The following is a 24,146-nucleotide window of genomic DNA, read 5'->3' on the forward strand; positions in this document are numbered from 1 at the left end:
TGTTGTAAGGCTTAAATAAGACAGTTTGTGTGACAACATTTCATAAGCTGGATACCTCATAGACATAGAACATATTGGTATTATCCTTTATTATTTCCCCCTCCAGGAGACCCTTTGCTTGGCCTTCTGTAGGCTACAAACCAAGGCAGGAGTCAGCCTAGAGGTGGCCTCGCTGGGGCAGTACCTCATCCCAACAAAACCCAGACACACTCCAAGGGAGCGTGAGCTGGAAGTGGGCCTTGTGGTAGATACTGAAGACAGTCTCCCTCTGTGGTAGGGAATCCATGCGGAGAAGCTGGATGCCCCCAGCAGGGCACAGCCTCTGGAAGGCAGGCCACTGGGCTCCAGGAGCTGGCAACCCTTTGGTTTGGGGTCAGGTTGGGGTGTGGCCTTAGCCCAGCCCACCATAGCCTGTGTGGCCACAGGCACAGGCCAGGTGAGTGTGTTTGAGGAAGCAGCAGCCCATTGCCAGTGGCCAGCCTGGGAGCACAGATTTGCTCTGGAATATGAAGTTTCTGGGGAAGACTTGGTCCTGGCCACAGGGGCCTAATCCTGGGGTTGGGGGAGCTGGGTACCTGGGCAGCTCTGACCCTCACCTAGCCTTCAATGAATCCCCACAGTTCATAGTCCCGGAGGTGCTGAGCGAAATGAAGGAGAAAGCAATCCTGGAGGTGGAATTCAGTTCAACAGCTCGGAAGATCCAGTTCCTTCTGGGAAAAATGAGTAGGATCCTGAATTTCCTGACCGCCTCTGATTTGGAAAACTTTATAAAGGCCGCCAAGATCTTTCTAGCGGACATGAGTCTGAGGAAGGAATCTTGCCTCTAGTCACCAAATCGTCCCAGGGCTTCTCCAGCATCTGCTGAATGACTCAGGAAGGTGGAGTCATTGGGCGCATGAAGGAGACTCCCCAAAGCCCTGCTTTTGTCTTTTGAGAACTGGTTTGTAGTTTGGGACCTGTCACAGCTCCTAGGTTTGAAGAAAAATAAAATGTTTTTCGGGGGGCTGACAGAATCTGTGGCTGGGCACAGAAAAGACTTAACCATCAGCCCTGACCTGACAGCATTAGAAGCAAGTTGTTTCAGTAGGCAATACATGTCAACCCCTGTCCTGATGGCTTCTACTGGTCCCTTGAATGCAGAAGGGCCTCCTTTTGCGGCCTCCCTGTGCTTGGGTTGACTCAGGCCTCAGATTGTCTCAGAGCCTAGCACCACCAATTGTTGCCTGTGGGACCTTGGGCAAGTAGCTCTATGCCTGTTTCCTCATCTGTAAAATGGGTCTAGAAATAGTACCCTGGGAGGCTCTCACTAGCTCTGACCTCGTCACAAACACCCTCTCTTCCTCCTCTGCCAGAGCAGAGAGAAACCCAGACAGCAAACCAACACTAGCCTGCAGCAGGTCCCCCAAACCAACAATTGGCTGGAAGCCTTAAAGACCCACACTTAAAGCCCCTCCAATAGCTGAGACCTTTTTGGTCACTGGTAACAGTCACCAACTCAAGTAGGTAAAGCAAAATGGGAAGTGCGTAGTCTGGATGGAATATGCAGTGGGTCTCAGAAAGGATTGGAGAGTGGGAGGCCTCCAGAAGCCAAGAGGATTTTCATTTCTCATCTTTGCGACACTCATCTTGTTCTGAAGACATGTTTTCTATGCATCTCAGTTCCTGTGGCTTTGTCCTCTGTTCTCTCTCTGAAGACCCCAGTGATCTCTGATTGGCCTGGCTTCATCTGGAGGCCACCCTTGGTGCAGTCCAGTGTGGTAAGGGGGGGGTTATGTCTTGTAAACATAGCTCTTAGTTGATGCCTGAGCATGGGAAAGGGCAGTAGTTTCTAGAAAAGAAGGACTCAGGAGGTAGGCATCCCCCTACAGTGGGCCTTTTATACATCCCTGGGACACTGCAAACTTCCCAGGATGACCTCAGCTGCAGTCTAGACCAAGACAGTGTGGGAAACCCCTTCTTCCCACTCAGCCTAGCAATTAAGCTATTCCCTGCCGTGAGCAGTGACACCCAGGCCCCACCTTCGTGGCCCTGCTCTCTGAGCTCGCACTGCCTGCTGCCAACCTTCACCCAAGCCTTGGCATCACCCCAAACCACGACAACTGAGCAGCTGAGGGGGGACTCCAGTAAGTCTGGCAGTGGTGGGCGTTACACAGTCACTTCCACCGTTTGGCTGTTGCAACCTTGCTGGCGAACAGTCTCATCAGCTAACACAACAGTTACTCTGTTGCCAGGTAGTGAGCCACAACTGACAGAGGGCCACTGTAGAAGCAAACCTTCACAGGCAGCCTCAGAGTTGCGGTGTGCCCCGTTAGTTCTGCACTCTGCTCAGGGTGCACAGAAGCCCCTTTCCTTACCAGGCGCTAGAAACAGAAGCTCCTGTGTCAGTCTTGGCAACAAGTCCTCCCAGGCTTGCGGCCGTGTCTCAGCCAGCCCCGATGTTTCTCCCGCTAGAATAGGAGGCAGTTTGCTGTGGAACTGAAGACACGTGTGCTCTGGGACCAGCCAGCCCTGGGCTGAGGTCTTGGCACCACCTAGCTCTGGGACCTTGGGTGAGGTTGTAAGCCCCTCTGTGACTCAGTTTCCTCACCTGTAGTCGAACAATCCCAGAACACACCTCACTTGTTATGGTGAGGACTAAAGGAGATAGCCTCTGTAAAGCACTCACATTGTGCTTAATAGACGTGGGCTTAAATTATCGTGATGCTTAAATTATCGTCTGCCAGTTCCTCTCCTAGGTCTTCTTCCTTTCGCAAAAGCTGAAAACAGGATTCCATTAAGGCAGAGGTTGTCATCAGGTGGCCTTGCGGGGGCATTTTGTTTGGTCTGCCCCCTGTTTTAAAATATTTTGTTTCTGACATTTAAAAGACAGGAGATTTCACCTAGAAATATGAATGTCCAGCTTATCGTGTAACTGCTGCTCTGTGCCAGTGCTACCGACGGCTGGACAGAGTAACACGGCACTCGGACTGTTTTCACAAGGAAAAGCGAATCACCTCACAGCCTGTAATGGAAGTAGCCAACCAGATGGCCAGGAACTACAAAAATCCAGATCCCACTCCTGTATGAGTTTCCCAGGGTTGCTGTAACCAAGTGCCACAAACTGGGAGGCTGAAACAACAGAAATTTATTGTCTCACAGTTCTGGAAGCTAGAAGATCAAGGGCTTCCGTCAGAAGGTGTGAGGGAAGGATGTGTTCAGGCCCCTCTCCATGGCTTGTGGCAGCATAACTTCAATCTTTACATGGCGTTCTCCCTGGGTGCACATCTCTGTGTCAAATCTCCTCTTTTATACGGACACCAGTGATATTGAATGAGGGGCCCACTTAGCGGTTAAGTGCGCGCGCTCCGCTACTGGCGGCCTGGGTTCGGATCCCAGGTGCGCACCGACGCACCGCTTCTCCGGCCATGCTGAGGCCACGTCACACATACAGCAACTAGAAGGATGTGCAACTATGACATACAACTATCTACTCGGGCTTTGGGGAAGGAAAAAAAGGAGGAGGATTGGCAATAGATGTTAGCTCAGAGCCGGTCTTCCTCAGGAAAAAGAGGAGGATTAGCATGGATGTTAGCTCAGGGCTGATCTCCCTCACAAAAAAAAAAAAGAATTAGGGGCCCACCCAACTGTAGTATGGCCTCATCTTCACCAATTACATCTGTAACAACCTTATTTCCAAATAAGGTCACAATCTGAGGTACTGAGGGGGTTAGGACTTCAACATACGAATTTGGGGGAAACACAGTTCAACCCATAACACCCTCTCTGCCTCACCCCCCGGACCCTCCTGAGCCCTCACCTTCCTGAGGGGACAAATTCTCTGACTCATTACCATTTTACTTAGCTTCAATGACTTGGCAGGAAAAGGCACTTCTCCTAGAGATGAAAATGAACTAAGTCGGGCTGTTTATCAATACTAACCTGCCCAGTTACACACGAAGCTTTCCTGATAGGTAACTTAATTGGTGGATGCCCCAAGATGTCCAGAAGGCACTCATCCAGTGCCCACAGAAATTAATTAGGCCATGCAACAGACACTGAGTGCCCAGCACTGAGTGTGCTGATGGTCCACAGAGAACAGAACAAGTGGTCTGTTCTCAGCAGGATTACAGAGTGGGAATCAGAGAAGCAAGAAACAGCAAAACAATGAAATTGTTGCTTGGTGGAGGAGCACAGTGGAAGCAAAGGGGAAGAATCACCTGGGGGGGCAGGGAGTCACAGAGAGCCTCTCTGAAGAGGTGGCCTTTGAGCTGAGCTACGGGATAAAGCAGGGTGGGCTGGGGTGCATGCTGGGAGTCCCCAGGAGAGGCGACAGTCTGTGCAGAGATGTGGAGAGAGCCGCCATCTGGGGCAGACATATAAGGTTATGGCATTTGGAGACATGTTGGACAAGTGTCTTTTTTTTGACTGTCCAACCTCCAGCCCCCCCTTCCTTTATGGAGGAAACCACCCTTGTGAGTATTTATTAGTGGACAGCAGTGCCCTGCCTCCCACTATGGAAACTAAAAAAGATTCTATCGGTCAGGGTCCAGTCAGAACACAGAAACCACACCAGTAATTTGAACAGGGAGAATGTAATATAAATTATTAACAAGTTGGGGCTGGCCCGGTGGCATAGTGGTTAAGTTTGCATGCTCTGCTTCTGCGGCCCAGGGTTCACAGGTTCAAATCCCAGGCAAGGACTGACACACCACTCATCAAGCCATGCTGTGGTGGCGTCCTACATACAAAATAGAGGAAGATGAGCATAGATGTTAGCTCAGGACCAATCATCCTCAGCAAAAGGAGGAGGATTGGCAACAGATGTTAGCTCAGGGCCAGCTCAGTCACCAAAAAAAAAAAAAAAAAAAAAAAAAAAAAATTAACAAGTTAGTACTAAAAGGGAACGAAAAGACAGCTCTAAGAAAAACAAGAACAGCAAAGGCAGCTCTCTTTCTCCCACCTCTCCCTCCCTCTCTCCCTCTCCCACTCTCTCTCCCAAGAGTACCCAAGGAGGGAACTAAGAACTCGGAAGATGATCTTCCACCAGCACCAAGGCTAAGATTCACACCAAGCTGGGCAGATGTGATTGTAGCCCACTGACTGGTGGGGAAGTTCACTGGGGGGGCTGGAGGGTTGGGGGGCTGGCACTGGTGCACAGGAAGTGGCCGCTAGGGTGAAAAGCTGGTCAACAAGAAGCTTCCCACCAGGATGCCAGGAAAACTCACTGGAGAGCCAGTGCCACCAGACCCCCACGCACTGCTGACGGCAGGAAAGTAGAAGGAAAAACAGACACATCAGAAAGAGAAAGAGACCCCCTTCCCCTGCGCCTTGTAGTGTACCTCTAGCACCTACAAAGCCTAACATTGCTCCAGCTGGCAGAGGAGAAATATTCTCAGGGTCCAGCTCTGGAATCTTTTGTGTGTGTGTGTGTGTGTGTGTGTGTGTGTGTGTGTGTATTTGTGTGTGAGGACGATGAGCCCTGAGCTAACATCCATTGCTAATCCCCCTCTTTTTGCTGAGGAAGATTGGCCCTGGGCTAACATCCGTGCCCGTCTTCCTCTACTTTATATGGGATGCCACCACAGCATGGCTTGACAAGTGGTGCATCGGTCCACGCCTGGGATCCGAACCCTCGAACCCCGGGCCGCCAAAGCGGAGACTATGAACTTAACCACTGTACCACCAGGCTGGGCCCTAGCTCCAGAATCTTAAAGCAGGGCAAAAAAGGGTGGATTTGGAGCTAAGAGGTAATAAATCTATAACTGGCACAGAGAGAGATTGTCCTCCTCCCTGCTCCAGCACTCAGTTGAAGCATGGAAAATCACAGACACACACACACACACACACACACACACACACACGCACGTGCACACTCCACGGGGAGTGAGCTTTGCTAAGATGAAAGGAGTTGCAGTGATGCCCAATGCAGGCCCCTGCCACAGCAGTGGAGTCTGGACCAACTTTTTCCACTTTGAAAAAAAAAAATGCATTGGCGATGCTTCCTGTCTTATCCCTCTGGTCCTCCAGCCTCTGGTCTGCCCCCAAGTCCTTTGTTTCCTTCTGATAAAGCCCTTTCTTGCTCAAGTTAGACAATGATGTCTTCTGTTGCCTGCATTCACAGAGGATGAGTAGCGAGGAGATGAGGCTGGACAGATGCACAAGGGCCTGACTGAGACAGCCCCATGTGCCATCCGGAGTTTAAAGGTTTATATTCTGGAGCAAAGGGGAGGGAGGGTGCCCATAAGACTGGGCTCTGGTAGTAATGATACTGAACCAAGTGGGCTCGCCTCCTAGTGAGTTAAATGACTCTACACCAGTGGAAGTTGTCTCACAAAGTCAAGTGTATTTGCAGCAAATAGGAGGCCATGAGGAATCATTTCCAAAGTCATAGCGTCCCCAAACAAAGGAAAGCAGGAAATTTTATTTGGTTGGGGAATGAATATTCAAAAGGGAGAGGCAGGTATTCGCTTGCACAGTCTCAGTTGGAGAACATGCTTCCACATAATGAGGTCTAAACTCCTCCTGGAGAGATCTTTGCATTAAAATAAGGCAAAGGTCATGGGCATAGCTCTTGTGGTGAGGCTTGGTCAGTTTCAGGATAGCTGGTGGTTACATCTCCCTTGAGTGCCTCGCTTGGTCAGTTTCAGGATGGCTGGTGGTTACATCTCCTTAACACACAAAAGGACAAGAAACAACTTGGAAAAACAGTTAATTGCTTCCAAACCCACCTTTGACTTTCTCAAGGCACCTAGTCTGGTGACAGTAAAGGTATTTCAATATTCTAAGCAAGGAATATTGAAAACGAGGGCCTTGACCCAAGGCAACAACACTGGAAACACAGAGGAGGGGAGGAAATAAAGAGCTGTGTAGGGCAGAGAACAGGCCACATTTGGTAATGATGGGTGAGGTAGGGAAGGCCACATGACCGGGGCAAAAGAGTGGATTCTTTCATTTGTTCAACAAATACTGAGCACCTACTGCGGGTGCTATTCTGGGCACTGGGTATACAGCAGGAAATGAAACAAAGCTCCACCCCCCATACAGCTTACAATCTGGGTTGGGGGGAGACAGACAAAAAACAAACAAGCAAAATATATCATGAGTCGGTATGAAGACAACCAAGCCAGGGGAGGGGAACAGCAAGTGCTGGGGAAGGCGGGTTGCTCAGGTATACAGCAAGGTTGCCCCACCTCTGCACTACTGACATGTGGCGCTGGGTAATTCCTTGTTGCGGGAGGCTCCTTTGTGCACTGTAGGATATTCAGCAGCATCCCTGGCCTCTACCAACTAGAAGCCAGTAGTACCCCCATACACCAGGCATGACAACCAATACTGCCCTCAGACATTGCCAACTGTCCCTTGGTGGTGGTGGGCAGCTCATCCCTTGTTGAGAGCCACTGCTGTAAATCATGTTTGGGTCTTTCTGTTTTGTTTGTTGTTAGTTTTATGGCCCAGCATGTCTATCTTGGCAAATGTTCCACGTACTTGAAAAGAATGTATTCTGCAATTGTTGGACATTCTGAACTTAATAATGAGGAAACCAAGGCACATGAGGCTATGGTTCCTTCTATCAGACAACTGGCCTACACTCGTTTTTAAAAAAAATAAATCCCATGAAAACAAGCAAACAGAACCATATGAGGAGTGGTCTAAATTAAAAGAGACTAAAGAAGAGGAGGAAGTCAAGATGGCGGCGTAGGCAGACTCTGAACTCACCTCCTCCTGTGGACACAGCCAATTTACAACTACTCGTGGAAAAATTACCCCTGAGACAGAACTGAAAACTGGGTAAGAGGAACTCCTGCAACAAAGGACAATCCTAACTGAGGTAGAAGAGGCAGAAACTCCCTTCTGGAGAGGAAAAACGCCGCCTTCCCAAGCCGCAGCGCCTCACTGCCGCCCGGGAGCAGCTCACAGGTACACAGCCCTCCCTGGAGGCACGGGGCCCTGAGCTGGGGAGCGCCCCCGCTGTGGCCATTTTGTGGACCCAGCACAATCGAGACGAGTGGCATAATATCTGCCTTTGCCTGCTACTAAAACACTGGGGAGTACCCCCAGAAAAGCTGGTTCACAAAGACATTAAAACCGGCTCTTAAAGGGCCCACACGCAAACTCACCCGTTTCAGAAAGCAACCTGAGATGGCCAGAAGGAAAGGCGTACAGTGCTTTGGTGAAAAGAGACTCACCTAATAGGCTCTGAGTGCATCTCAGTGAGAGGTGAGACCTCTCCAGGGACTGGGACATTGGCAGCGGCCATTGTTGTGGCCTGGTGTGGGCGTGCTGACACAGAAGCCATTGGAGTTCTCCCTGGGGCCTGCTAGCCCAGGGTCTGCCCCACCCACTAGAGCACCGATTTAATCCAGCTCAGCCAGGGCAGGCAGCCCACCCTAGAGACTGGCCCCACCCAACAACAAGCCCTCAGGCAACTTGTGGGCCTGCATGTATTGGTAACTGGCTTCGCTGCAGCCTGGCAACTGAGCCGACTTCAGTGGGGCAGGGCGTGCACAAGGAGCGGGTGGAGAGTGTGGGGAGGTGGTGGAGTGTGTGGGGCTCCCGCTGTGGAGAGACTGGGTCTGCTTTGGGAGGTCGGGGCGCGCACACGGGGCAGGACTGTGTTGACTGTGTGTGTGGACCTGTGGGCGGCAGGGCTTGTCAGCTGCAGAAGACTTGTGCTTCTCAAAGACCCACATAGGGGGTTTGCCCCACCTTCCAAAGCCTGAAACAATTGGATGCTCCCGTGCCTGAGGCCAGCCCTACCCAGCCAGCAATCCTCAGAGAGCTGACAAGAGACCTAATAGGCTAGAGGCTTACAGCAATTGTAAGACCCTGAGCCTAACAACCTGCCACGCTGGGGGCCTACTCAGTTAAAAGAAATACTGCAACACAAATGTGGTATTAGAACTTGCAGCCAACTGTGCTGGGGCTCCCCACACCTGATAAAGAAACTGAAGGGCCCACAACAACTCTAAGCAGCTGAGCATTACAACAGCTGGCCAGGAGCATAACTCGGCCTCCCTGGGCACCTACAGGGAGAGCAAACAGGCCACAACAGAAGGACACACGTAGCCCACATAGGGGTCACCCCTGGAACATTGAGAACTGAGGGAAGCACACTGCAGGCCTCCTAAGCCATCACTTACATAAGGTCACCTATGCAAGAGCAGGAGACGTAGCTGACTTACCTAATACGTAGACACAAGCACAGGGAAAGAGGCAAAATGAGGAGGCAAAGGAATACATTCCAAGTAAGGGAACAGGACAAAACCCCAGAAAAGGACTAAGTGAAACAGAAATGAGCAACCTACCCAACAGAGAGTTCAAACAAAGAGTGTTAAGGATGCTCACTGATGTGGGGAGAAGAATAGATGAACTCAGTGAGAATGTCAACAAAGAAATGGAAGATATAAAAAATAACCGATCAGAAATGAAAAATACAACACTGGAAATGAAAAATTCACTAGAAGGACTCAAAAGCAGAGTAGAGGATACAGAAGAATGGATCTGTGAGCTGGACGAAAGACTAGAAGAAATTACCCAAGATGAACAGGTAAAAGAGAAAAGAATTAAAAAGAGTGAGGACAGTCTAAGGGACCTGTGGGACAACATCAAGCACACTAACATCCGTGTTATAGGTGTCCCGGAAGGAGAAGAGCGAGACAAAGGGGCAGAGAATCTATTTCAAGAAATAATAGATGAAAACTTCCCTAACCTAAGGAAGGAAACAAACATCCAGGTACAGGAGCACAGAGAGGACCAAACAAGATAAACCCAAAGAAGCCCACACCAAGACACATCATAATCAAAATGTCCAGAATTAAAGATAAAGAGAGAATCCTAAAAGCCGCAAGAGAAAGTGAAGTTACATACAAAGGAAATCCCATAAGGCTATCAGCTGACTTCTCAGCAGAAACCTTACAGGCTAGAAGAGAATGGCATGATATATTTAAAGTGCTAAAAGGAAAAAACTTACAGCCAAGAATACTCTACCCAGCAAGGTTATCATTCAAAATGGAAGGAGAGATCAAAAATTTCCCAGACAAGCAAAAATTAAAGGAGTTTGTCACCAAAAAACCAGTGCTACAAAAAATGTTAAAAGGACTGATTTAAGGGGAAAAGAGAAGACCACAAATAGGAAAAATTATCTATTTCCATGATAAGAGGGTAATCGATACAAATGCACAAAAAAGAGGTTAGATATAATATCAAAAATATAAAATGAGGGAGGAGGGGAGTTAAAGAGTAGAGCTTTCAGACAGAGGTCAAACTAAAGAGACCATCAATTGTGTATAGAAGAAGAAAGGAACAGAGAAGGACTACTAAAACACTGAGGAAAAAAAAGTTAAAAAATGGCAGTAAGTACATACTTATCAATAGCTACCTTAAATGTCAATGGACTAAATGCTCCAATTAAAAGGCATAGGGTGGATGATTGGATAAAAAAACAAGACCCATATATATGCTGCATCCAAGAGACACACTTCAGACCTAAAGACACTCACAAACTGAAAATGAAGAGATGGAAAAAGATACTCCACGCAAATGGCAATGAAAAGAAAGCTGGGGTAGCAGTACTCATATCAGACAAAATAGACTTTAAAACAAAAACTGTAAAAAGAGACAAAGATGGGCATTACATAATGATCAAGGGAACAATCCAACAAGAGGATATAACACTTGTAAATATCTATGCACCCAATGTAGGTGCACCTAAATATATAAAGCAATTATTAACAAACATAAAACCAGAAATAGACAGTAACACAATAATAGTAGGGGACTTGAACACTTCACTTACACCAACGGATAGATCATCCAAACAGAAGATCAATAAGGAAACATTGGCCTTATATGATACACTAGAACAGATGGACCTAGTAGATATATACAGAGCATTCCATCCAAAAACTGAAGAATACACATTCTTTTCAAATTCACATGGAACATTCTCCAGGATTGATCACATATTAGGCCACAAAACAAGTCTACATAAATTTAAGAAGATTGAAATAATACCAAGCATCTTTTCTAACCACAACGGTATGAAACTAGAAATCAACTATAGGAAGGAAATCAGAAAAGCCACAAATACTGGAGATTAAACAAAATGCTACTGAACAACGACTGGGTCAACGAAGAAATCAAAGAAGAAATAAAAAAACACCTGGAGACAAATGAAAATGAAAATACGACATGCCAGAATTTATGGGATACAGCAAAAGCGGTTCTAAGAGGGAAGTTTATAGCAATACAGGCCTATCTCAACAAACAAGAAAAATCTCAAATAAACAATCTAACACTGCACCTAAAGGAACAGGAAAAAGAAGAACAAACAAAGCCCAAAATCAGTAGAAGAAGGGAAATAATAAAAATCAGAGCAGAAATAAATGAAATAGAGGCTAAAAAAACAATAGAAAAAATTAATAAAACCAAGAGCTGGTTCTTTGAAAAGATCAACAAAATTGACAAACCTTTAGCTAGACTCACCAAGAAAAAAAGAGAGAAGGCACAAATAAGTAAAATCAGAAATGAAAGAGGAGAAATTACAACAGACACCTCAGAAATACAAAAGATTATAAGAGAATACTGTGAAAAGCTATATGCCAACCAATTCAACAATCTGGAAGAAATGGATAAATTCTTAGAATCATACAACCTTCCAAAACTGGATCAAGAAGAAATAGAGAATTTGAATAGACCAATCACCAGTAAGGAGATTGAAACAGTAATCACAAATCTCCCCAAAAATAAAAGTCCAGGACCAGACGGCTTCCCTGGTGAATTCTACCAAACATTCAAAGACGACTTAATACCTATTCTTCTCAAACTCTTCCAAAAAATTGAGGAGAGGGGGAAGCGCCCTAACTCCTTCTACGAAGCCGACATTACCCTGATACCAAAACTAGACAAGGACAACACAAAAAAAGAAAATTACAGGCCAATATCACTGATGAACATCGATGCAAAAATCCTCAACAAAATACTAGCAAATCGCATACAACAATACATTAAAAAGATTATACACCATGATCAAGTGGGATTTATTCCAGGTATGCAGGGATGGTTTAACATTCACAAATCAATCAACGTGATACACCACATTAATAAAATGAAGAATAAAAATCACATGATCATCTCAATAGATGCAGAGAAAGCATTTGACAAGATACAGCATCCATTTATGATAAAAACTCTGAATAAAATGGGGATAGAAGGAAAGTACCTCAACATAATAAAGACCATATATGACAAACCCACAGCTAATATCATCCTCAATGGTGAAAAACTGAAAGCTATCCCTCTAAGAACAGGAACCAGACAAGGATGCCCACTGTCACCACTCCTATTTAACATAGTACTGGAAGTCCTAGCCAGAGCAATCAGGCAAGAGAAAGAAATAAAAGGGATCCAAATTAGAAAGGAAGAACTGAAACTGTCGCTGTTTGCAGACGACATGATTCTATATATAGAAAATCCTAAAGAATCCACCAGAAAACTTTTAGAGGTAATAAATGAATACGGTAAAGTTGCAGGATACAAAATCGACATACAAAAATCAGTTGCATTTCTATACACTAGCAACGAAGTAGCAGAAAGAGAAATTAAGAATACCATCCCATTTACAATTGCAACAAAAAGAATAAAATACCTAGGAATAAACTTAACCAAAGAGGTGAAAGAGCTGTACACGGAAAACTATAAAACATTGCTGAAAGAAATTGAAGAAGACACAAAGAAATGGAAAGATATTCCGTGCTCTTGGATTGGAAGAATTAACATAGTTAAGATGTCCATACTTCCTAAAGCCATCTATGGATTCAATGCAATCCCTATCAAAGTTCCAACAACACTTTTCACAGAAATAGAACAAAGAATCCTAAAATTTATATGGAACAACAAAAGACCCCGAATAGCTAAAGGAATCCTGAGAAAAAAGAACAAAGCTGGAGGTATCACACTCCCTGATTTCAAAATATACTACAAAGCTATAGTAACCAAAACAGCATGGTACTGGCACAAAAACAGACACACAGATCAATGGAATAGAATCGAAAGCCCAGAAATAAACCCATACATCTATGGACAGCTAATCTTTGACAAAGGAGCCAAGAACATACAATGGGGAAAAGAAAGTCTCTTCAACAAATGGTGTTGGGAAAACTGGATAGCCACATGCGAAAAAATGAAAGTAGACCCTTACCTTACACCATACACAAAAATTAACTCCAAATGGATTAAAGACTTGAATGTAAGACCTGAAACTATGAAACTTCTAGGAGAAAACATAGGCAGTATGCTGTTCGACATCCGTCTTAGCAACATATTTTCAAGCACCATGTCTGACTGGGCAAGAGAAACAATAGAAAAAATAAACAAATGGGACTACATCAAACTAAAAAACTTCTGCACAGCAAAGGAAACCATCAACAAAACGAAAAGACAACCTAACAATTGGGAGAAGATATTTGCAAACCATACATCTGATAAGGGCTTAATCTCCAAAATATATAAAGAACTCATGCATCTCAACAACAAAAAAACTAACAACCCAATTAAAAAATGGGCAAAAGACCTGAACAGACATTTCTCCAAAGAAGATATACAGATCGCCAACAGACACGTGAAAAGATGTTCAAAATCATTAACTATCAGGGAAATGCAAATCAAAACTACAATGAGATATCACCTCACGCCCATCAGAATGGCTATAATTAACAAGACAGGAAACAACATGTGTTGGAGAGGATGTGGAGAGAAGGGAACTCTCATACACTGCTGGTGGGAGTGCAAACTGGTGCAGCCACTATGGAAAACAGTATGGAGATTCCTCAAAAAATCAGGGATAGAACTACCACATGATCCAGATATTCCACTGCTGGGTATTTATCCAAAGAACTTGAAAACACCAATGCATAAAGATACATGCACCCCTGTGTTCATTGCAGTGTTATTCACAATAGCCAAGACTTGGAGGCAACCTAAGTGCTCATCAAGGGACGAATGGATAAAGAAGCTGTGGTATATACACACAATGGAATACTACTCAGCCATAAGAAACGATGAAATCCAGCCATTTGTGACAACATGGATGGACACTGAGGGTATTATGCAAAGTGAAATAAGTCAGAGGGAGAAGGTCAAATACTGTATGATTTCCTTCATTAAGTAGATAATAACAACAATAAACAAACACATAGAGATTGGATTGGTGGTTACCAGAGGGGAAGGGGGGAGGGAGGAGGGTGAAAGGGATAATTCGGCACATGTGTGTGGCAATGGATTGTAATTAGTATTTGGGTGGTGAACATGATGTAATCTATGCAGAAATAGAAGTATAACGATGTACACCTCAAATTTATACAAAGTTATAAACCAACGTTACTGCAATAAACAAAAAATTAAAAAAAAAAAAAAAAAGAGACATCACCACCAGTAGAATGTATGAACCTGAATAAGAAAAAGCTGAGACGTTCTGGGGGACAATTGGGGAAACTGAAATATGGACTACATATTAGATGCCACTGATTTTTTCTTTTTTAGATGTGATAACGGTAGTAAGGTCATGGAGCAGAATGTCCTTACTCTTTGGAGATGGATACTGAAGTATTGAAGGGTAAAAATGTCATGATTTCTGCAACTTACTTTCAAACAGTTTAGCAAGAGTGTGTATGTATGTGTCTACACTGATAATTAAAACCCACTTGATTTCATTAAAAATCTATAAAAGAAAGAGCCCAATCTTGTAAGAATTTTAGAATATACATAGAAAAAGAATCTGGAAGCTATATGCCAAACATTTAATAGCAGTTTACTTTTCAGGGTGCATTTATGACAGATTTTCACATTTTGTGTTAAAATTCAATCACTACAGAAATGTCTAATAGTGATTATATTTTTATAATCAGAAAAAAATGATTAAAAAGCACCTTTATTTTCCAAAGGAAAAATGTCTATGTATCGGATGACTATTTCACGGATGCCGCTGCACCAGGTTTCCTGCATCTGCTTCCTCTTTGTGGGGGTGGGGGGCTGAGGAAGAGACGCTGGGCAAGTTAGTGGAAAACCCACCACCAGCAGAAAAGCACTCCAGAGAGGACGCAAGAAATTTCCTCTTTTCTGAGAAGTAACATTCTCTCATCAATGTTCCCAGGTTCCTTTAACGAATGGCCCCTTTTTAAAGGGGCCATTTAAGGTTGACGATTCTTTCTTATGTGTAAGAAAACAGCAGAAGAGAATTCAAAGATATGAGGTTGTTAAACCAGGGGAAAATACAAACCTGTTTTTATTGCTACTTCAATAATACCAAATTTTCAACACAACTATTTGTGCATACAGTACTCAGGAAATTAGCAGTTTTGCAAACAAAAAATTAAATTATCTTTCAACTAATGAAGCATTAAGATGCTTCAAAATGTCTTTCCACATGAATTATCTTGCCAAAAGAATCCACACAGTGCAAATAAAACTGGGAAATCTGAGTAAGACTGGTGGCATGCACCAATGCCAATCTCTTGCTTGTGATACTGTGTTAGAGTTTTGCAAAATGTTACCACTGGGGGAAACCGGGCAAAGGCACATGGGGTCCCTCTGTAATATTCCCTACGACTGCATGAGAATCTACATGTTATTTCAATAAAAACTTTTAAAGAAAAAGAATCCACATACAGACACGAGGACAAAGTAGGAAGCAAAATCTTTATTTTTAAAAAAATTCACATTTATTAAAAACAGCAATTTCTAGCCAAATAATATAAAGCATTTTAAATTATTTAAAGTATGTACACTCTTTGTATAAGTAAACACTTGAAACTGTACAGATTTAAACAAATACTCATTTAGCAAACAAGTTGGATCACTATCACCTACTCAGCACTTTGTAAGGTGTTTGAGTGTTTCAGAAATAAAGGATTCAACACACAAGAACGAGTGCCGCCAAATATTTTTATCCTTAAGAACACACTCTGCTCTGTACAGCAAATTAGATCAGTCACAGTACTGTACAATAATCATGCCCTCATTTCTTTGGAAAGGCTATTAAAAATCAAATGTACATATAATACACAAAACTGGATATTTTACAGTTTATTTCATTAAGCATGTATTTAAAACAGTAAATGGAAGTATATACAATCTTCCTAATTCATTCATTTCACGTCAAAGAAAGAACATGGGCCCTCTTACCTCGCACTTTCCCAAAACATAGAGTATTAAGTTTTATCAAGCAACATCTATCACCAATTTAAACTGAGGTGAAAAACAAGTGGGATGTGTAACCTATCCACACGCTGCTTTAAGGGGATGAGAAATGCTGCCATGGTCGCGAAGAATGAGGTCTCTGGCTATATTCCAGAACCCTCGTCAGTGTTCCATCTCTAGACTAGTGTCTGAATAACTCAAAATTCCTTTTGAACCAGAAAGCGGGCTATGTTTACCATAACATCAGAGGCAAAACCAGTCCAATCAGGAAATAGATATTTGTAAAACTCACAGAGGTGCATAATTTATTTTATGATCCCTGATATGGTGTGGTAGATTTTGACAGGTAAGCAGTCTTCATCATCCTTGTCTTTGTTAATAAAATGTATTCTGCTGCAGCAGGGCTGCAGATCCACAAGGCTGGTACACAGCACAGCCCCTGAATATACAGGACATGAAAGTGTTCACTTTTCAAAGAACTACTAAAATCGAAGGCAGTCTACAGAAGGCTGGCAACCCCAACCTTCATGGCTGAGATACACTATTCATCAGGTTTCCTGCTCTCCTTTATGTGCCAGATTTAAGACACCTTAATTGGTACTTCCCACTCACAAACACTGCCCATTGTACCATGAAGATTCTCATTAAAGATACTGCACATATCTATTATGAGGAGGCTGCAGCTCCCTGCTTCTGAACGTCCTGCACCTAAGCAATTCAGGGAGTGCAGACACCGGGATCTTACATGAGGTCCTTCCTCTTGAAACTACCTCACATCAAACACACAGAAAGATAACACCCTGAATTCCCAAGAAAGCAGAATGTGTTCTCAAAAGCGTCCAATCTACTCCAAACTAAACTTCAAAATGATAGAAGAAATATTACATTAAATAGAGTATAGAAATAACATTTCTGGAAGTAAAAAAATAGTCACTGTGGAATGCTCAGTGGTTAAAAGTATTGCAGTGTTTCACACTTTAACAAGCCTTACTCTTAGAAGCTTTCTAATTAGCTGTATTTCTGTAAAGTTCTTTGCACTACTTATTGCAACCTGTTCTCATTGCACATCTTTCGCTAAGAACCACTTCACTGCGTGCCCACCACAGCTACCTCTAAACAGCTTACGTTTCTTGTGACCGTTTAAATGAGGCAGTTATCACCACTCATAGATTAATCTCTAGCATTTTGATGTTTTTAAAGGGAAACACCAATCTTTTAACATTTTGCTTATATTTCATTCTGCAGCCAGCACTGAGCAGCACGCTGGGTGGTTCTCGGGGACGTTCTCTCATACAATCCCTCCGCGGCCTGCAGGCTGCAAGGCTTCTCAGATGCTCCTACCGGACAGCCCATTTACACACACACATGGCCCGACCGGCCTGGTTATTTAGAAACCGACAATAGGAGGTTCAGCTGAAAAGCAAAGGGAAAGGCTATGTTAGTTCTGCTGTGGAATAACACACTCAAAAAGTTTAGATCCTCAAAAACAGAATGAGAGGAAAAGTCTAAGACTTTTAAGGGACCAATAAACACGGCCATCAAGTATCAACTGGACCCGCAAGGCCGGTCTGATTTCCGAAGCAGCCACTGGGCACTGACTGTGTGGAGGCCTGCGGGGAGGTACACTCCATCACCGAATCTAGGCCCCCAGCTCATTTAGAACCCAATGAGGAAGACAAAAAAACTACAATGCCAACAGTGACAAGGGAAAGAAGGAGATCTAAATAATTAATTGAGCCTTTTTTCTACGCTATGGTCGCGTAGTTTGGGAAGTATGGTTTGGGAAGAGTTGTGTTTAGGCTGAATTCTTTAAATGACTCTTTTAAATGCACAAGAACAGGCACAACAAGTGAACATCAGCTCACACACTAACTCTGACCCCAGGAGTGCACTGCCCACTCTGTAAAGGAGGGCGACACAGAGCCAGTAGAGAAATCTGCCATTGTGCCAGTGAGTCAAGTAGGAGCCCAGGAACTCCGCATGTTCTTGGCAAGACCCACCCCACTTCCCTCCATCAGAACTGCTCTTCTCACACCTTTATCTACGTTTATGTCACCCACCACGGAAGCCCAGGCCTCCCATGTCATTCCTCAGGCCCCCCACGTCATTCCTCAGGCCCCAGCCTCTACTACCCACAAGGTTCTGTTCCAACCTCATCATCCACCCCTCTGAACTCCTGAAGCCCTTCCTCTGTGTACTCCCTGGACCTACAGTCAATCATCAGCAAAATCCCCTTCAGCCTCAGCCAGTTCTCTGAACCTTCCTACTCTAACTGAATCCCAGCTCCCCACGAGGACAAGCTTCCCCTGCAGCCTTCTCAAGCGATAGGCGTTGCTCTTCCTCATGCCTGGAACCACTGGGCCTAGAGGTGGCAGCAGAGTCCTCTTTGTTCCTCACTGTTACTTCTAGATCATTCTTCTTCCCTCGCCCAGAACCTCCCCCCAGCTTTGATTTTCTTGGTATCAGACCATGCCACACTTTACTTCTCCTTGCAGCTATCTACAATCCCTTGGCCATGACCCTGCACTGCATTCCTTGCACATCTCAGAGCACTATCACTCTTTTAAACTACTCCTGCAGGAATTCTTGATGATTTCTACATCCAGATAACCTTTCCAGAGTGTAGGCTTCTCAGTTCTGTGGCTCCTTCCAATATCTCATCTCTCACCCTACCTCAGCTACTCATTCCATGGGCATATCTTAGCCCTTACCATTACCTCTAACTCCAACCCCTCCATAATCTCATTGTCAAGCATCTCACTCTTTGATCACAATAACCTATCTTCCCAGCTTATCTTTCCTCTCACACTCCTACTCCAAGGATCCTTTGACTCCCCCAGGACATATAATCCGCGATCCTCCAACCTTTTCACTCTCTTCCCTCAGCTCCCGCTTGTCCTCATGCTCCTCATTTGCTTAAGTTCCATGGCAATCATTACAATCACTGCCTTGTTTAAACATTTAGCGCTCCTGCCCCCATCCCCCTCTCCCTTGTACCCTCCTGGCAAAACCACAGCCCTGATGAAATACAACTCTCCAGCTACTCCACATCTGCATCCAGGCAACTAACTACGACTGAAGAAAAAGAAATGAGACGACTATGTTGAACGGTTTCTCTTGGATTTATAACCACTGAACTCAACTGAGCCTTCCTCCTCAAATCTCTAGCACCTCCTCACTCTTCAGTGATGACGGCGCTTCCCGTTTCACTCACAAACGTGAAGCAGTCAGATGAGAGCTTCCAGGAGCTCCCATCACATCCGCCACCTCCCCACAGATGTGCCCAAACACTTGACCTTCTCTCCCTTTACCACAACTGAACACCCCATGCGCCTCACAAAGGCTCCTCCCTCCAACTGCTCCCGAGACTCCACCCCTCTTCTCTACTCATGACATTTTTCCAGCATCAATTTTCCCCTCTCTCTGGATCTTTCCCAGGAACATACAAACATGCATTTTCCTCCATCTTTAAAAATAAAAAAGATAATCCAATAAGAGCTATCTATAGGAGGAGAGATGGAAAAGGCTGGCGGGACCTGGAAAGGGAAGTAAGATTTCTCCAAATTTACTTTGTTCTGTGATTCTGACTTGGGAACCATGTAAATATTTTACATAATTAAGGAAACAAAATTAAATCAAAATGGGGGGGGGACTCAATATTAAAAACAAATCAACTATATGTCAAATTAGTGGTATAATCACACAGAATATAATTACTTCAAATGACATAAAAAAGTATTCTGACTGTACAACTCTAGAACTACAGAGATACCTTTTTAAAATATGACCCATATATCCATACAAAGGAATATATACAGCCGTAAAAAAGAATGAAGTTCTGATTCATGCTACAACATGGATGAGCCTTGAAAACATTACGCTAAAAGAAAGAAGCCAGTCATAAAAGGCCATGTATCGTACTGTTCCATTTAATGAAATGCCCAGAATAGGCAAATCCATAGAGACAAAAAGTAGATTAGTATAAGAGAAGAGAATGGGGAATCTGCTAACGAGTATGGGATTTCTTTTGGGGGAGATGAAAATGTTCTGGAATCAAGACAGTGGTGATGGCTGCACAATTTAGTGAATATACTAAAACCCACTAAATCGTCTACTTTAAAAGGGTGAATTTTATGGTATATGAATTAGATTTCAATAAAAAAATGACTCCATGTCTCCTCCAGCTACCACCCCATCTTTTCTCTCTCCATGTAGTAAAACTGCTCAAAAGACTTACCCACACTCACTGCCTCTAGTCTCTCTCCTGCCAATCTCTGCCCACTCCAATCAGGCTCTCACCAACCTTACCACTCTCCCCCAAATTCTCTAGTCCTTACCATCTACTAAACCTAAAAACAGAAATAAAATATCCTCCATAGCACGAGCCTACTCCTAATACACAATAGGTATTCGATAAAAACTTGCTGCCTAAATTGAATAAGTGAATGATAGTAAACACAGACTGAGCTCTATATTCATTTTTTTTAATTTAGGAAGAAGAGAGAAAACAGAAACATTTCTAACATCTATTCTAATCCCTAAAATAACTTCTATTTCTTTCATTTGAAATGTGGGCCTCTTACCATGCATATTGCAAACAAATTTATTATTCAGCAACATAAATACCACTATTTGAATCTTTCACAAACAATTCATCTTAAACATAGCAACTTCAATATCAGAAAGGATTAAAAAGCAATTGAAAATTCTCATCACCAAAAATTTGAGAGAGCAATTCAAAGTCTGAACTCTTGCTCATCAGAATAAAATACCGTACAATTTTTAAAATTACAACTAACAACAAGGTTACTCAAAGACATTATCTACTCAAGTAAAATAACTGAGAGGTTATGAAACTGACAAGGATCTTCAGACTATGGATTACCTGTTCCATAGACGGACACGCAATGATCTGGGTATCTTCAGGGCTAAACTCTTCCTTTAACAAAACATGGAACTTCTGAAAGACTTGCTGAATATTATTCTTAGAAAGAAGAAGAGACAATCATATTAAATGAGTCACTGAAAATATATGCAGTTGTCTTAAATATGAAGCACTAAGAATGTTAAATCATAATGATATTTACCAAATGAGTGGAGGAAATGTATCCTTCATGGGATTACCAAAGACATATAATTTGTACTTAATATTTCACATGCCAGCACAACCCAACTAAGACTCAGCAGATAACACTTCCTGGAAAAACTAACTCTAGCAAGCTGTGTCCCCCGGAGAATAATAAGAGTCTTCAGTAGCAATTTCTTACACAAAAGATAATAAAGTTCCCAGACACATAAAATGTACTTTAAAAATCAAGCAATGCCTTGGGTAAAGATGTGAGCTCAACACAGAGCTGGAAGTTTATGAGTACTAAATTTGCTCTGACATTTAATCCCTTGGTGGTCACAGCAAGCCATTTACTTCCACTACTCACCAGTGAAATGGGGCATAATTCCTAAAATGCTGCTCTCTCAAGCACTGGGCCACATCCAATGTGAGAGGCTGATGTTTTATTTATTTATTTACTAATTTCTACTTCTAGGTAGAAATTATCTTAGTGCCAAAGGTAATATAAATAACTTAAGACAAAGTGAGAGTGGGGGAAAAAAGATATCATCAGATAGATGCAGGCTTTGTGAGCCTTCAAAGATCACAGCGATTATTTATCAACTTCACCAGAACGGTATACCAACATTTAAAAATGTCTATAGGAAGAGGGAAAGGGTAGACAGGGCAAGAACACTTGAACAGACTGGCCAACATTCAAATAAATTACCACGATACTCACTCTGACAGGTCTAAACAAGATGAACTCGGTATCTTTATTGGATAAGTACAGTGACATGCTTCTCAACGTCAGAGGCAGCGTGGCTTTTATTGTCTTGTAGGCACTTGCCACAAGGTCACTGACCTTTGCTGCAAAGAAATTAACCTTGTTAGAGTCACAAAGAAAAAGAGAAGAAACATTTTCATTTTAATTCAGAGGGGAATAGAGGGAGAGAAAAATAGTAAAAGAAAAGACTATTTCCCCAAAGAATTTCTTTCACTTTTCTTGTTTATTTATCAAGTTTAATCACAAACCCTATAAACATTTATTAAGTCTCTACCATACACAAGATTCTAATCCCGAGGGCCAGGGCAGCAAAAGAACTCCCCCAGCATGCTTCAAGACATTCATAGAGGCTGTAATTGGTGCCTGTGGAATTTGGAGATAAGAGTTAAGGTAAAATAAAAAGTCATTTGCAGAGAGTAAGCATTACTTCATAGTGAATGAGCTGCTTCATTTGCAGAACTGACAGTAAGAGATGCTCTCTGTCTTATGAGATGATTTAGAAAATACCCACACATATTTAATGGGAAGTAAAAATCCATTTGTTACATTGTTATATTGTATTATCAGAAAGGGAATAGAATTCCAGAAAACTGTAACTGAAATAATTATGTAGCCCAGCTGTAGCGTCTGAAAAGAAGTACAGATGGAAGGGTAGTAATCTGTATGATGTGTTTAAAAGGAAATTACCTAGAAAGCTACAAAGGAAAAGACTGATTAATAATTTCAAAGATGCTCAACCTCAATCATAATTAAATAAATGCATATTAAAATAACTGAGATATTTTCGGATTGGTAAAAGTTACTAAGACTGAGGGGCCGGCCCAGTGGTGCAAGCGGTTAAGTGTGTGCACTCCGCTGTGGCGGCCCGGGGTCCACCGGTTCGGATCCCGGGTACGCACCGACGCACCGCTTGTCAAGCCATGCTGTGGCGGCATCCCACATAAAGTGGAGGAAGATGGGCATGGATGTTAGCCCAGGGCCAGTCTTCCTCAGCAAAATGAGGAGGATTGGCAGATGTTAGCTCAGGGCCAATCTTCCTCACACACACACACAAAAAAATTACTAAGATTGTGAATATCCACATTTGGCAGGAGTGTGGGGAAACAGGCACCCTCATTCACTGCTGATATATAAAATGGGAGTATAAAATGGTTCAGCCTCCTTGGAGGGATATTAGAGACAATGTTTAGCAAAACTGAAAATACACATACTCTTTCACTTAACATTTCTACTGCTAGAAATTTACCTTATGGATATACTCGCAAAATATCAAGATATGTGTGTACAGGAACATTTATTAAAGAATGTGTGGAAAAATAATTTAAATATCCATTAAGAGAATTATTAAAGAAATTGTGCTATAGTGATGTATTCTATGCATTCATTAAATAGAATGGTGAGAGCCAGATATGCTGGTACAGAAAGGGCTCCAAGATACAGAATAAGTAAGAAAATCAAGGGATATAGTACAATCTTATTTGTATAACATGTTTTAAGTCCATAGTGCTAGTATATACATAAATAATTCTGGGAAAGAAATTGTTAATAGTGGTCACCTTTAAGAGGTGAAAAGAATTACTTTTCATTTTATACTTTTTCACAGTTCAAATTTTATACCATGTTAAAAAAAATTTTTTTTAATCAAGGAGGGTTGTGGTAGAGCAGGGTAAGAAAGTGCCAATGCTCTCAAGAAGAAAGAACAAACAATCTGGAAATTGCTTATTTTTCATAAAACAGATGAAAGCTCCTTTAAGACGATCAATTCCATGGGCTCTGGTTCTATCATCACTAACACACTTCAGGGATCACTAAGTCAGTTTTCAGAGCCTTGACACTCAAAAGGTGTGGAGCCTAGTAAATAAAATATCCTCTAATTCCTAAAACAGCATATTTCCCAGAGTAAATTAACAAACTGGCATCCTAATTTATAACCTGACTCTTGTGAGTTGATCATGAAATGACCCCTGAGAACCTGATCAGGTCTGCATGAGCCAATAACCCTGGGTTTTTAGGGGCCCAAGACAAGTCCCTAGATTGTTCTTGATGCTGCCACCCCAAAGGCCCAAAAGTCTCTGTATGACATTTAAGTGTGGGCTTCTTGTATTACAGATCAAGGAAAAGCAACTCTACAGCTCTGCG

The 24,146-nt window shown here is 43.1% G+C and overlaps 2 protein-coding genes across 2 annotated transcripts in view; one reads left to right on the forward strand and one right to left on the reverse strand.

The window, feature by feature from the left end:
- The window catches only part of ERICH6B (glutamate rich 6B), a 45,241-nt gene extending 44,376 nt beyond the window's left edge, over nucleotides 1-865 (forward strand). Inside the window, 2 exon segments of the mRNA XM_058547724.1 lie at nucleotides 621-822; nucleotides 825-865. Coding sequence (XP_058403707.1) covers nucleotides 621-822; nucleotides 825-865 — 243 coding nt within the window.
- Nucleotides 866-15,658: 14,793 nt separating this feature from the next.
- The window catches only part of COG3 (component of oligomeric golgi complex 3), a 74,624-nt gene continuing 66,136 nt past the window's right edge, over nucleotides 15,659-24,146 (reverse strand). Inside the window, exons 21-23 of the mRNA XM_058548194.1 lie at nucleotides 21,963-22,090; nucleotides 21,059-21,157; nucleotides 15,659-17,586 (exon numbers count right to left, since the gene is read on the reverse strand). Of these exons, the coding sequence (XP_058404177.1) occupies nucleotides 17,557-17,586; nucleotides 21,059-21,157; nucleotides 21,963-22,090 (257 nt within the window). The 3' untranslated portion in view covers nucleotides 15,659-17,556. The remainder of the gene's footprint in view (nucleotides 17,587-21,058; nucleotides 21,158-21,962; nucleotides 22,091-24,146) is intronic.

This window comes from Diceros bicornis, chromosome 9 (genome assembly GCF_020826845.1).
Source record: "Diceros bicornis minor isolate mBicDic1 chromosome 9, mDicBic1.mat.cur, whole genome shotgun sequence".
Lineage (NCBI taxonomy): Eukaryota > Metazoa > Chordata > Mammalia > Perissodactyla > Rhinocerotidae > Diceros > Diceros bicornis.